The following is a 15333-nucleotide window of genomic DNA, read 5'->3' as shown; positions in this document are numbered from 1 at the left end:
CTCTGAGTCTCTCTCTCTCCTGTCCTCTGAGTCTCTCTCTCTCCTGTCCTCTGAGTCTCTCTCCCTCCTGTCCTCTGTCTCTGACTCACTCTGAGGACTGAGCTTTTTGTTCTTAATCAGGATTTTATATTTCAGCTCCTGTCAACCCAGAGACATAATCCACATATCTGATCTGTCTCGGCGGGAAAGAGACAGTCAAGAAAAACGTTTCACAAAGAAAATGTTCCCGTGGCATGCGTAGCCTTATCGTGGCTTTCTTTTGCCGACCATCAATTAATGGACTTGTTTTCTACCGATTGTAAATAGTAAACACCATGTTAAGGTGTGGGACATTCATTGTATGACAAGAAAGAACAAGCAGGTCTATTTCACTTCAGCAGATGGCATAACCTGGCCATCCACAATTCACCTGAAGCTGGAGTCTTATATCTCCCTCACTAACTTTAAGCATCAGCTGTCAGAGCAGCTAACCGATCATTGCATCTGTACACAGCCCATCTGTAAATAGCCCACCCAACTACCTCATCCCCATATTGTTATTTATTTTTTGCTCCTTTGCACCCCACTATCTCAACTTGCACATTCATCTTCTGCACGTCTATCACTCCAGTGTTTAATTTCTAAATTGTAATTATTTAGCCTCTATGGCCTATAAAGGTGAAATAAAATAAACAAACCTGTGGGAACACATAAACCATGTTTCTGATAAAGAATTCGGCCAATAGATTAAGAGCTAGGTGCTGCTGCAGCTACAGGTGTCTATTTGACTGTTAACATTCTGTTTTCTTCCTGACCCACCGTAACATCAAGTCTACTAACTAAACTATGAAGGTCTGAAAATGGCTCCTTATTATTTTTATTCGTATTTTTATTATTATAATTTTTTTTTTTTGGGGGGGGGGGTTAGGGAGGGGGGAACCAGAGAGGGAGGGCTGGGGGTTAGGGAGGGGGGAACCGGAAAGGGAGGGCTGGGGGTTAGGGAGGGGGGAGCCGGAGAGGGAGGGCTGGGGGTTAGGGAGGGGGGAACCAGAGATGGAGGGCTGGGGGTTAGGGAGGGGGGAACCAGAGATGGAGGGCTGGGGGTTAGGGAGGGGGGAACCGGAAAGAGAGGGCTGGGGGTTAGGGAGGGGGGAACCGGAGAGGGGGGGCTGTGGGTGATGGTTTACTGGGAGGGGTTTCTGGGTGGGAAAGGACCGATGGTTTTCCTGTGGGTCCTGCTTTTAGTTTAATTCATGGGTTTATCAACACAAAATTTTACCAGGTAAGTTGACTGAGAACACATTCTCATTTATAGCAATAATCTTTGTAATAGTTACAGGGGAGAGGAGGGATGAATGAGCCAATTGTAAGCTGAAGATGATTTAGGTGACCATGGTCAGATTGGGAATTTAGTCAGGACAACAGGGTTAACACCCCTACTCTTACAATAGTGCCATGGGATCTTTAGTGATCACAGAAAGTCAGGACACCCGTTTAACACTCAATCTGAAAGACGGCATCCTACACAGGGCAAAGTCCTCAATCACTGCCCTGGGGCATTGGGATATTTTTTTTTAGACCAGAGAAAAGGGTGCCTCCTATTGGCCCTCCAACACCACTTCCAGCAGCATCTGGTCTCCCATCCAGGGACTAACCAGGACCAACCCTGCTTAGCATCAGAAGCAAGCCAGCAGTGGGATACAGGGTAGTACGCTGCTGGCTAATAATAACAATGACATCATTAATATAACATTCCTTTTTTTGAAAAACAATTTTGCAACGTTAGCTGTTCTCTCTTGGAATTTGAAAGGACTAAATTGCCTTACCAAATGTTCCAGCTGTCTTGATATTCTAGCAAGAAACCATATTGATACAGCAGTGCCCCGAGAAACACGTCGGCTCCATCAGGACGCACAGCGAATGCGGAACCATTTGTATGTACTGGCTGCTTTTTCATCAGCCCCGAACAAAACTAAAGGTCTCATCATGATGATACATAACTCAAAATCATCAGGTAAAGGTGAAGCCCTCGAAGGCAGAATCACTTTCCTCGACCCTCTAGAGTCAATTTGTCCGCTTGGCTCGCTGGAAAACTATTCTGAACAACAAAAAATTATATACGCAACATGTAAAGTGCTGGTCCCATGTTTCATGAGTTGAAAGAGAAGATCCCAGAAATGTTCCATACGCACAAAAGCTTATTTTGAGAAGAAGAAAAAATTACACATTTCTACAGATCCCTGTTAGTGAGCATTTCTCCATTGCCAAGATAATCCATCCACCTGACAGGTGTGGCATATCAAGAAGCTGATTAAACAGCATGATCATTACACAGGACCGTAAAAAGGCCACTCTAAAATGTGCAGTTTTGTCACACAACACAATGACATAGACATAGTCTCAAGTTTTGAAGGGGAGGTGCAATCGGCATGCCGACTGCAGGAATGTCCACCAACGCTGTTACCAGATAATTTTATATTACATTCTCTACCACAAGCAACCGCAAACAATTTTTTTTTAGAAATTTGCACAGTCATTGAAGAGTAGACAACATTCCACAGGCCACAATCAACAGCCTGATCAACTCTATGCAAAGGAGATGTGTCGCGCTGCATCGCGCTATCCTGTCTTCTCACAATGTCATATGTAGCGTCTGAACCATTTGGCATACAAAACTATTATTACCCCTCTACGGAAAGATGCCTCCCCCAAACACGATGTGTTCCGTTTTCTGTGTGTGAGTGTGTGGGGGGGGGGGGGGGGGGGGGGGGGGGGGGGTAGAGATGTGTTTCTAGTGGGGGGGGGCAGGTAGAGATGTGTTTCTAGTGGGGGGGGGGCAGGTAGAGTGGGGGGGCAGGTAGAGATGTGTTTCTAGTGGGGGGGGGGGCAGGTAGAGATGTGTTTCTAGTGGGGGGGCAGGTAGAGATGTGTTTCTAGTGGGGGGGGCAGGTAGAGATGTGTTTCTAGTGGGGGGGCAGGTAGAGATGTGTTTCTAGTGGGGGGGGGGGGCAGGTAGAGATGTATTTCTAGTGGGGGGGCAGGTAGAGATGTGTTTCTAGTGGGGGGGGGGGGGCAGGTAGAGATGTGTTTCTAGTGGGGGGGGCAGGTAGAGATGTGTTTCTAGTGGGGGGGCAGGTAGAGATGTGTTTCTAGTGGGGGGGGGCAGGTAGAGATGTGTTTCTAGTGGGGGGGCAGGTAGAGATGTGTTTCTAGTGGGGGGGGCAGGTAGAGATGTGTTTCTAGTGGGGGGGCAGGTAGAGATGTGTTTCTAGTGGGGGGGGGGCAGGTAGAGATGTATTTCTAGTGGGGGGGCAGGTAGAGATGTATTTCTAGTGGGGTGGGGGCAGGTAGAGATGTGTTTCTAGTGGGGGGGCAGGTAGAGATGTGTTTCTAGTGGGGGGGGGGGCAGGTAGAGATGTATTTCTAGTGGGGGGGCAGGTAGAGATGTGTTTCTAGTGGGGGGGGGGCAGGTAGAGATGTGTTTCTAGTGGGGGGGGGGGGCAGGTAGAGATGTGTTTCTAGTGGGGGGGGGGCAGGTAGAGTGGGGGGGCAGGTAGAGATGTGTTTCTAGTGGGGGGGGGGGCAGGTAGAGATGTGTTTCTAGTGGGGGGGCAGGTAGAGATGTGTTTCTAGTGGGGGGGGCAGGTAGAGATGTGTTTCTAGTGGGGGGGCAGGTAGAGATGTGTTTCTAGTGGGGGGGGGGGGCAGGTAGAGATGTATTTCTAGTGGGGGGGCAGGTAGAGATGTGTTTCTAGTGGGGGGGGGGGGGGCAGGTAGAGATGTGTTTCTAGTGGGGGGGGCAGGTAGAGATGTGTTTCTAGTGGGGGGGCAGGTAGAGATGTGTTTCTAGTGGGGGGGGGCAGGTAGAGATGTGTTTCTAGTGGGGGGGCAGGTAGAGATGTGTTTCTAGTGGGGGGGGCAGGTAGAGATGTGTTTCTAGTGGGGGGGCAGGTAGAGATGTGTTTCTAGTGGGGGGGGGGCAGGTAGAGATGTATTTCTAGTGGGGGGGCAGGTAGAGATGTATTTCTAGTGGGGGGGGGGCAGGTAGAGATGTGTTTCTAGTGGGGGGGCAGGTAGAGATGTGTTTCTAGTGGGGGGGGGGGCAGGTAGAGATGTATTTCTAGTGGGGGGGCAGGTAGAGATGTGTTTCTAGTGGGGGGGGGGCAGGTAGAGATGTGTTTCTAGTGGGGGGGGGGGGCAGGTAGAGATGTGTTTCTAGTGGGGGGGGGGCAGGTAGAGATGTGTTTCTAGTGGGGGGGGGGGGCAGGTAGAGATGTGTTTCTAGTGGGGGGGCAGGTAGAGATGTGTTTCTAGTGGGGGGGGGGCAGGTAGAGATGTGTTTCTAGTGGGGGGGCAGGTAGAGATGTGTTTCTAGTGGGGGGGGCAGGTAGAGATGTGTTTCTAGTGGGGGGGGCGGGTAGAGATGTGTTTCTAGTGGGGGGGGCAGGTAGAGATGTGTTTCTAGTGGGGGGGCAGGTAGAGATGTGTTTCTAGTGGGGGGGGGGCAGGTAGAGATGTATTTCTAGTGGGGGGGCAGGTAGAGATGTGTTTCTAGTGGGGGGGGGGGGGGCAGGTAGAGATGTGTTTCTAGTGGGGGGGGCAGGTAGAGATGTGTTTCTAGTGGGGGGGCAGGTAGAGATGTGTTTCTAGTGGGGGGGCAGGTAGAGATGTGTTTCTAGTGGGGGGGCAGGTAGAGATGTGTTTCTAGTGGGGGGGGCAGGTAGAGATGTGTTTCTAGTGGGGGGGGCGGGTAGAGATGTGTTTCTAGTGGGGGGGCAGGTAGAGATGTGTTTCTAGTGGGGGGGCAGGTAGAGATGTGTTTCTAGTGGGGGGGCAGGTAGAGATGTGTTTTTAGTGGGGGGGGCAGGTAGAGATGTATTTCTAGTGGGGGGGCAGGTAGAGATGTATTTCTAGTGGGGGGGGCAGGTAGAGATGTATTTCTAGTGGGAGGGTGTGGGGGGGGCAGGTAGAGATGTGTTTCTGGGTGGGGGGCAGGTAGAGATGTGTTTCTAGTGGGGGGGCAGGTAGAGATGTGTTTCTAGTGGGGGGGGGGGCAGGTAGAGATGTGTTTCTAGTGGGGGGGGCAGGTAGAGATGTGTTTCTAGTGGGGGGGGGCAGGTAGAGATGTGTTTCTAGTGGGGGGGCAGGTAGAGATGTGTTTCTAGTGGGGGGGGGCAGGTAGAGATGTGTTTCTAGTGGGGGGAGCAGGTAGAGATGTATTTCTAGTGGGGGGGGGCAGGTAGAGATGTGTTTCTAGTGGGGGGAGCAGGTAGAGATGTATTTCTAGTGGGGGGGGGCAGGTAGAGATGTGTTTCTAGTGGGGGGGGGCAGGTAGAGATGTGTTTCTAGTGGGGGGGGGCAGGTAGAGATGTGTTTCTAGTGGGGGGGCAGGTAGAGATGTGTTTCTAGTGGGGGGGGGGCAGGTAGAGATGTGTTTCTAGTGGGGGGGCAGGTAGAGATGTGTTTCTAGTGGGGGGGGGGCAGGTAGAGATGTGTTTCTAATGGGGGGGCAGGTAGAGATGTGTTTCTAGTGGGGGGGGGGGGGGCAGGTAGAGATGTGTTTCTAGTGGAGGGTCAAATATTATGTATAAATCATTGAGTTCATATCCCCACACAGTCAGTCAACAACACACATGGTAGAATGGGAACCAACAGCTCACTCCATCATCATGTTACTTTTTAATGGTATGTTTACAAACATATATTTTGATAAATAGAATTGAAAGTTGTGTCTCATTATGGTAAGTGGTAAGTGGTGAAATAATTATAGCCAGTTACAATTGTAATGGCCTCACACTACAAACTATCACCCTCAGGCATTTAAGGAAATCATGAATGTCATGGATATATTGGAATTAGTGGATATATGGAGACTTAAATACCCTGACCTAGTGAGATATACATGGGAGACTAGTCGCCTTGACTACTTTCTTATACCATTCTCTCTGGCACCAAAAGTTTAAAAAGTATTGATAGGGGACAGAATGCGGTTGGATCATCACATAATTGCCATATATATTACTCTTACAGAATTTCCACATGGGCGAGGATATTGGAAATTGAATCAAAGCCTAGTAGATGATAAATTGTTTAGAACTAGGACAGAAGAAATTATAACTGACTTTTTCAGACATAACATAGGTACTTCAGATCCCCTTATTGTGTGGGACACTTTTAAATGTGCCTTTAGAGGCCATGCAATTCAGTACTCATCTATAAAACAAAAGCAATTTAGATCAAATGAGTCCATGTTAACAAAGGAAATTGAAGGACTAACAGCACAGTTAGATAGCAATAAAAACTGTACCATAGAGGCACAGAATAAGTTAGAGGAAAAATAAAAAGAAATGGAGAAACTTATTCAAGGAAGATCCAGTGTAATATATTCTAATAATAAAACGAGCTGGATGGAATATGGGGAAAAATGCACCAAATTATTTTTCAATCTTCAATATAGAAATGCTACCAAACAAAATGTATTAAAACGTGTTACAAATGATGGAGTCACGCATGATTCACCGGATGATATTTTGAAGGAGGAAGTAAAGTACTTTAAGAATATGTTTTCATTTCAGACTCCTCCATCTCCACTAACTGAAACTAATTGTATGGATTTTTTTCCTAATAATAATGTAAAATTAATATCTGTACAGAAAGACTCATGTGAAGGCCAAATTAGAGAGGAGGAACTGCTTGATGCAATTGGGGCCTTTAAGGCTGGGAAAACTCCAGGGCTGGATGGCATACCAGTGGAAGTATACACAACTTTTTTTGGTATACTCAAAGGACCATTGTTGGCTTGTTTTAACCACTCCTATATAAATGGTAGATTATCAGACACGCAACAAGAAGGTCTGATATCATTATTACTGAAACAGGACCCAAGTGGTGTATATATAAAGATCCAGTCCATTTAAAAAATTGGAGACCTCTTACACTTCAGTGTTGTGATGCAAAAATCCTAGCAAAATGCTTGGCACATAGAATTAGAAAAGTATTGTCAGATATTATTCATCCTAATCAGACAGGTTTTTTACATGGACGATACATTGGAGATAATATAAGACAAGTACTGGAAACAATAGAACACTATGAAATATCGGGGACACCAGGCCTGGTTTTCATAGCTGATTTTGAAAAGCTTTTGATAAAGTACGACTGGAGTTTATATATAAATTGCCTAGAATATTTCAATTTTGGGGAATCTCTTATAAAATGGGTTAAGGTTATGTATTGTAACCCTAGGTGTAAAATAATAAATAATGGCTACATCTCAGAAAGTTTTAAACTCTCCAGAGGAGTAAAACAAGGTTGTCCACTATCGGCATATCTGTTTATTATTGCCATCTAAATGCTAGCTGCAAAGATTAGATCAAACAATAATATTAAGGGATTAGAAATCCGTGGACTAAAAACTAAGGTGTCATTGTACGCTGATGATTCATGTTTTCTTTTAAAACCACAATTGGAGTCTCTCCGCGGCCTCATAGAGGATCTAGATACTTTTGCTATCCTCTCTGGATTATAACCAAATTATGATAAATGTACCATATTACCTGTTGGATCACTAAAAAAATGCACATTTTACATTACCATGTAGTTTACCAATTAAATGGTCTGATGGAGATGTGGACATACTCGGTATGCAAATCCCAAAGGAAAGAAATGATCTCACTCCAATACATTTTTATAGAAAGTTAGCAACAATAGATAAGATCTTGCTACCATGGAAAGGAAAATACCTGTCTATTTGTGGAAAAATCACCCTGATTAACTCCTTAGTTATATCACAGTTTACCTATTTGCTTATGGTTTTGCCTACACCCAGTGACCTGCTTTTTAAATTATATGAACAAAAAATATTAAAATTAATTTGGAACGGCAAACCAGATAAAATTAAAAGGGCCTATTTATATAACGAATATGAATTCGGTGGGCAGAAATTATTAAATATTAAAGCATTAGACCTCTCACTAAAGGCATCAGTCATACAAAAGTTATACTTAAATCCAAACTGGTTCTCTAGTCAATTGGTACGAATGTCTCATCCTATATTCAGGAAGGGCCTTTTCCCCTTTATTCAGATTACACCTGCTCACTTTCGGTTGTTTGAAAAGGAAATAATCTCCAAAATATCTTGCAATTTCAGTTTAATCCACCTGAAAGGACGGAACAAATAGAACAACAAATATTGTGGTTAAATTCAAATATACTAATTGGTTAAAAAAAACTGTATTTATCGAAGAAATAAAAAAAAAAAAAGGTATACATTTAGTGAATGACAATCATAAATAGGACTGGTGGAGTTATGTCACACATGCAGCTAACACAGACATATGGAAATGTCTGCTCTACCCAAAATTACAACCAATTAATTGCAGCATTACCACAAAAATGGAAGAGGCAAGTAGAAGGGGGGACAAGTAAGGAACTTGTATGTCGTCCCTGTGTTAAAGAACATAAATGGTTAAAGAAAAGTGTGATAAATAAAAACATTTACCAATTTCATGTAAGGACCGAAACACTGACAGCTGTGCCATGTAAACTGCAAAATAGTTGGGAAAAGATTTTCGATGTACCCATTCCATGGCACATGGTTTACGAATTGATACGCAAAACAGCGCCGGATTCAAAACTTCAAATTTTTCAATATAAATTACTATACAAAATTCTTGCAACTAATAGAATGTTATATATATGGGGGGTACAATCTTCCCAGCTCTGCAGATTCTGCTGTGAGGAGGCAGAGTCATTAGATCATTTATTTTGGTATTGTCCATATGTAGCTCCTTTTTGGTCACAGGTCCAGGAATGGCTGAAGAATTGCAACATTTGCCTATGACTAACACTACAGATAGCAATACTGGGTGATTTGAAAAGCCATAGTCAATCAATCAATAATATAATAATTATTTTAGCCAAAATGTTTATTTTTAATGTGCAATCTGTAGAAGCTATGAGAATAGGAAGGTTCAATTATTTTGTGAAACATCACAGCACTTTGGAAAAATATATGGCAAGTAGAAATCCGAAATGGATGATGTTGAGAGATAGATGGGAGAGGTTGAATGGAGCTGAAGGGTGGGACTAATAACAAGATAAACAATGTAAAACATACGGGATCTGTAGAATGTATATAGGTTCGGAGCTTTTGTGAAATATCACAGTTACGAATACAAACTGGATGGATCAGAAATAGAGGAAGGACTAAGAACAAACAAGAGAGAACTATTGTAAAGTAGACTGTGTCTGTAGAATGTGTATAAGGTGTATGGATTGAAGGTAGAAGCAGAAGTGTTTATTAGTTCACTCCAATTGGGGGATCGGTGGAAGGGTTTGCGGTGTATAATAATAAAAGTATAATCTTTAAAAAAGTATGTATGTCAATGTAGGTATGTGTATGTATATATGTGTAAATATATGCATGCGTGTATGGATATATGTATTTACCAAAACAATATGGGGGATTGGAAATAATGCAGACAATTACATTGGAAGCAACATTCTTTCCGCAATATTAAGATGATCCACCCTCCCAAAAAAATAAAATGATAATAATAATAATAATTTATTATTACTATTATTATTACTATTATAATTACTATTATTATTACTATTACTAGTATTATTACTATTACTATTATTATTACTATTACTATTATTATTACTATTATAATTACTATTACTATTATTATTACTATTAGTATTATTATAACTATTATTATTACTATTAGTATTAGTATTACTAGTACTATTATTATTACTATTAGTATTACTATTACTATTAGTATTACTATTACTAGTATTATTACTATTAGTATTATTATAACTATTACTATTAGTATTAGTATTAGTATTACTAGTACTATTATTATTACTATTAGTATTATTATTACTATTGGTATTATTATTACTATTAGTATTAGTATTACTATTACTATTAGTATTATTATTACTATTACTATTATTATCACTATTACTATTAGTATTACTATTAGTATTATTATTAGTATTACTAGTACTATTATTATTACTATTAGTATTATTATTACTATTGGTATTATTATTACTATTAGTATTAGTATTACTATTATTATTACTATAAGTATTACTACTACTACTACTATTAGTATTAGTATTACTATTAGTATTAGTATTACTAAAAGTATTAGTATTACTATTAGTATTACTATTCGTATTAGTATTATTATTACTATTAGTATCAGTATTCATATTAGTATTTGTATTACTATTAGTATTACTCTTAGTATTAGTATTACTATTAGTATTAGTATTCCTATCAGTATTACTATTAGTATTAGTATTCCTATTAGTATTACTATTAGTATTATTATTACTATTTGTATTATTATTACTATTTGTATTGCTATTACTATTAGTATTACTATTACTATTAGTATTAGTATTCCTATTAGTATTACTATTATTATTACTATTATAATTACTATTACTATTATTATTACAATTAGTATTATTATGACTATTACTATTAGTATTAGTATTTCTAGTACTATTATTATTACTATTAGTATTATTATTACTATTATTATTACTATTGTAATTACTATTACTATTATTATTACTACTAGTATTATTATAACTATTACTATTACTATTATTATTACTATTACTATTATTATTACTATTAGTATTATTATTAGTATTACTAGTACTATTATTATTACTATTAGTATTATTATTACTATTATTATTACTGTTAGTATTAGTATGACTATTAGTATTATTATTACTATTATTATTACTATTAGTATTACTACTACTACTACTATTAGTATTACTATTAGTATTAGCATTACTATTAGTATTACTATTAGTATTATTATTACTATTAGTATTACTATTAGTATCAGTATTCCTATTAGTATTTGTATTACTATTAGTATTACTATTAGTATTAGTATTACTATTAGTATTATTATTCCTATTAGTATTACTATTAGTATTAGTATTCCTATTAGTATTAGTATTCCTATTAGTATTAGTATTATTATTACTATTACTAGTATTCCTACTATTAGTATTAGTATTCATATTAGTATTATTATTACTATTAGTATTACTATTAGTAGTATTATTACTATTACTATTATTATTACTATTACTATTATTATTACTATTAGTATTACTATTACTATTACTATTACTATTACTATTACTAGTATTATTATAACTATTACTATTAGTATTATACCATAGAGCAGCTATCATGCAGACACTCTCATCCAGAGCTACTTACAGTCAGATGAGTTAGTTAGATGAGTTAGTTAGATGAGTTAGTTACATGAGTTTTGACTACATTTCATGTGAGGCAGAGTGATTTAGTAACATGATAATTTGTGTGTAATAATAGTATATACAGTCGTGACCAAAAGGTTGAGAATGACACAAATATACATTTTCACAAAGTCTGCTGCCTCAGTTTGTATTATGGCAATTTGCATATACTCCAGAATGTTATGAAGAGTGATCAGATGAATTACAAAGTCCCTCTTTGCCATGCAAATGAACTGAATCCCCCCAAAAACATTTTCACTGCATTCTAGCCCTGCCACAACAGGACTAGCTGACATCATGTCAGTGATTCTCTCGTTAACACATGTTGGGGGGTTGACGAGAACAAGGCTGGAGATCACTCTGTCATGATGATTGAGTTCGAATAACAGACTGGAAGCTTCAAAAGGAGGGTGGTGCTTGGAATCATTGTTCTTCCTCTGTCAGCCATGGTTACCTAAAAGGAAACATGTGCCGTCATCATTGCTTTGCACAAAATGGGCTTCACAGGCTGCCAGTAAGATTGCACCTAAATCAACCATTTATCGGATCATCAAGAACTTCAAGGAGAGAGGTTCAATTGTTGTGAAGAAGGCTTCAGGGCGCCCAAGAAAGTCCAGCAAGTGCCAGGACCATCTCCTAAAGTTGATTCAGCTGCGGGATCGGGGCACCATCAGTACAGAGCTTGCTCAGGAATTGCAGCAGGCAGGTGTGAGTGCATCTGCACGCACGGTGTGTCATGTATTGTCATGTTGTGTCCTGTTCCTGTTCTTTCTCTTCACCCTGTCTCCCTCTGCTGGTCGTATTAGGTTACCTTTTCTTCCCCTCTTTCCCCCAGCTGTTCCTTGTCTTCTCTAACTACCTCGTTCACCCCTTTTCCCACCTGTTCCCTTTTTCCCTCTGATTAGGTCCCTATATCTCTCTCTGTTTCTGCTTCTGTCTTTGTCGGATTCTCGTTTGTGTTACTCATGCCTGAACCAGACTATCGTCGTGTTTGCTGCAACCTTGTCCTGTCGGAATCTGCCTGTTCATCTAACCTTGTCCTGTCCTGTCGGAATCTGCCTGTCCATCTGAGCCTACGTGTGTTTCATCATTAAAGAAACTCTGTTTTGTTAATTCGCTTTTGGGTCCTCATTCACGCACCTGACACGGTGAGGCAAAGACTTTTGGAGAATGGCCTGGTGTCAAGAAGGGCAGCAAAGAAGCCACTTCTGTCCAGGAAAAACATCAGGGACAGACTGATATTCTGCAAAAGGTACAGGGATTGGACTGTTGAGGACTGGGGTAAAGTCATTTTCACTGATGAATCCCCTATCCGATTGTTTGTGGCATCCGTAAAGCTTGTCCGGAGAAGACAAGGTGAGCGCTACCATCAGTCCTGTGTCATGCCAACAGTAAAGCATCCTGAGACCATTCATGTGTGGGGTTGCTTCTCAGCCAAGGGAGTGGGCTCACTCACAATTTTGCCTAAGAACACAGCTATGAATAAAGAATGGTACCAACACATCCTCCAGTAGCAACTTCTCCCAACCATCCAGGAACAGTTTGGTGAGAAACAATGCCTTTTCCAGCATGATGGAGCACCTTGCCATAAGTCAAAAGTGATAACTAAGTGGCTCGGGGAACACAACATTGATATTTTGGGTAGATTTTGGGTAAATTTTCCCCAGACCTTATTCCCATTGAGAACTTGTGGTCAATCCTCAAGAGGTGGGTGAACAAACAAAAACCCGCAAATTCTGACAAACTCCAAGCATTGATTATGCAAGAATGGGCTGCCATCAGTCAGGATGTGGCCCAGCAGTTAATTGACAGCATTCCAGGGTGGACTGCAGAGGTCTTGAAAAAGAAGGGTCAACACTGCAAATATGGACTCTTTGCATCAACTTCATGTAATTGTCAATAAAAGCTTTTGACACTTATGAAATGCTTGTAATCATACTTCAGTATTCCATAGTAACATCTGACAATAATATCTAAAGACACTGAAGCAGCAAACTTTGTGAAAATTAATATTTGTGTCATTCTCAAAACGTTTGGCCACGACTGTATGTTGTGACACCACATATGCTAGGACTGGCTTTCCGTACATGACTGTCTGTCACTAGAAGTACGGCTCATCTAAGATCACGTGACGACTGAGTGACCATGTATGAGTAGGGGCTGAGAACTTAATTCAAATCAAGATCAAGCTCTACACCCATTCAAACTTGTGCATTCCACTTAATTATATTCTTATATATTCCTCAAAAGACGTAAAAATGTATGATTGATATGTACATCAAATCATATTCTCCCACAGTCATGCATAATAACCATCTATAACATTTTAAAATAAATCTTTGACACAGACACACACACACACACACACACACACACACACACACACATAAACACACACAAACACGCGCAAACACACACAAACACAAACACACACAAACATATACAAACACATAAACACACACAAACATGCATAAACACACACACACAAACACGCACACACACGTGCACACACACACACACATGCAAAACCTCTGTCCTCTAATCAGACAGTCATCACCAGCAAGCAGCCTGTGCCAGTCTCCTTCCTGCCCTATCAGACAGTCATCACCAGCAGGGGTTCAAACAGAGGCAGACTATTCCACAGCTGAACTGCGGGCAGGGGAATGAGGAAATCTAAATATGCATCCCAAATGGCACTCTATACCCTATATAGTGCACTACTTTAGACCAGAGCCCTATAGAACCCTATTCCCTATATAGTGCACTACTTTAGACCAGAGCCCTATAGAACCCTATTACCTATATAGTGCACTACTTTAGACCAGAGCCCTATAGAACCCTATTCCCTATATATTGCACTACTTTAGACCAGAGCCCTATAGAACCCTATTCCCTAAATAGTGCACTGCTTTAGACCAGAGCCCTATAGAACCCTATTCCCTAAGTAGTGCACTGCTTTAGACCAGAACCCTATAGAACCCTATTCCCTAAGTAGTGCACTGCTTTAGACCAGAGCCCTATAGAACCCTATTCCCTAAGTAGTGCACTGCTTTAGACCAGAGCCCTATAGAACCCTATTCCTTATATAGTGCACTACTTTAGACCAGAGCCCTATAGAACCCTATTCCCTATATAGTGCACTACTTTAGACCAGAGCCCTATAGAACCCTATTCCCTATATAGTGCACTACTTTAGACCAGAGCCCTATAGAACCCTATTCCCTATATATAGTGCACTACTTTAGACCAGAGCCTTATAGAACCCTATTCCCTAAATAGTGCACTGCTTTAGACCAGAGCCCTATAGAACCCTATTCCCTATATAGTGCACTACTTTAGACCAGAGCCCTATAGAACCCTATTCCCTATATAGTGAACTACTTTAGACCAGAGCCCTATGGAACCCTATTCCCTATATAGTGCACTACTTTAGACCAGGGTTCCATTTGGGACATAGTCAACTGAACTATTTAAACGCTGTTCATGTGGTAGACCTTTTCAGACGATCCCATCCATTGATTTCCCCGGATGGAGTGTGAGATTGGACAGCCCAGAGGATCTCATCTAAGGCCTAGATTCAATCAGATCAAACGTTAACCCGGCAAAAAGCAGACACCGGGCATAGCTGATGTTATTTGGTGGTGTCGGAGGTGGAACTGAGCTGGAGCCGTCAAATCGATCGCTGTCACGAAGCCATACCCGTCCACACTCATGTTAGCCGTTCAGAAGGAGAAAGTGTAGGGATACAGAAATAATTATTAGGCTCGTTATTATTAAATCATTAACCTAATTCATTAAAGTTTCTATCATCTTAACAGAGGTGTAGATCACATCTCACATTCCACTGTTCCAACTTGTGAACAAGGCTGTATGGGATTTCTGTTCACGCGACTCCGTGAAACCAATGTCCGCATTAGGTATAATGCCAGGAGCCACTTGCGGATTTGACAGCTCCGACGCAGTTCCACCTCTGACATCACCAAAACAACCGCCATGTTGGTTAAAGCAGATCTGATTGAATCGAGCATTAAATGTATC

The 15333-nt window shown here is 40.8% G+C and overlaps 1 protein-coding gene across 1 annotated transcript in view; it reads right to left on the bottom strand.

Moving 5' to 3' along the window:
• LOC110500557 (1-phosphatidylinositol 4,5-bisphosphate phosphodiesterase zeta-1) overlaps positions 1–15333 on the bottom strand; it is a 42196-nt gene that overhangs the window by 15235 nt on the left and 11628 nt on the right. The window contains exon 5 of the mRNA XM_090213310.1: positions 12798–12800. Coding sequence (XP_090069436.1) covers positions 12798–12800 — 3 coding nt within the window. The remainder of the gene's footprint in view (positions 1–12797; positions 12801–15333) is intronic.

Source organism: Oncorhynchus mykiss, chromosome 2, assembly GCF_057628025.1.
Source record: "Oncorhynchus mykiss isolate SJ-2025 chromosome 2, ASM5762802v1, whole genome shotgun sequence".
Classification (NCBI taxonomy): Eukaryota; Metazoa; Chordata; class Actinopteri; order Salmoniformes; family Salmonidae; genus Oncorhynchus; species Oncorhynchus mykiss.
The sequence above is the reverse complement of the archived record's forward strand: the minus strand, read 5'-3'. Positions and strand labels throughout refer to the sequence as shown.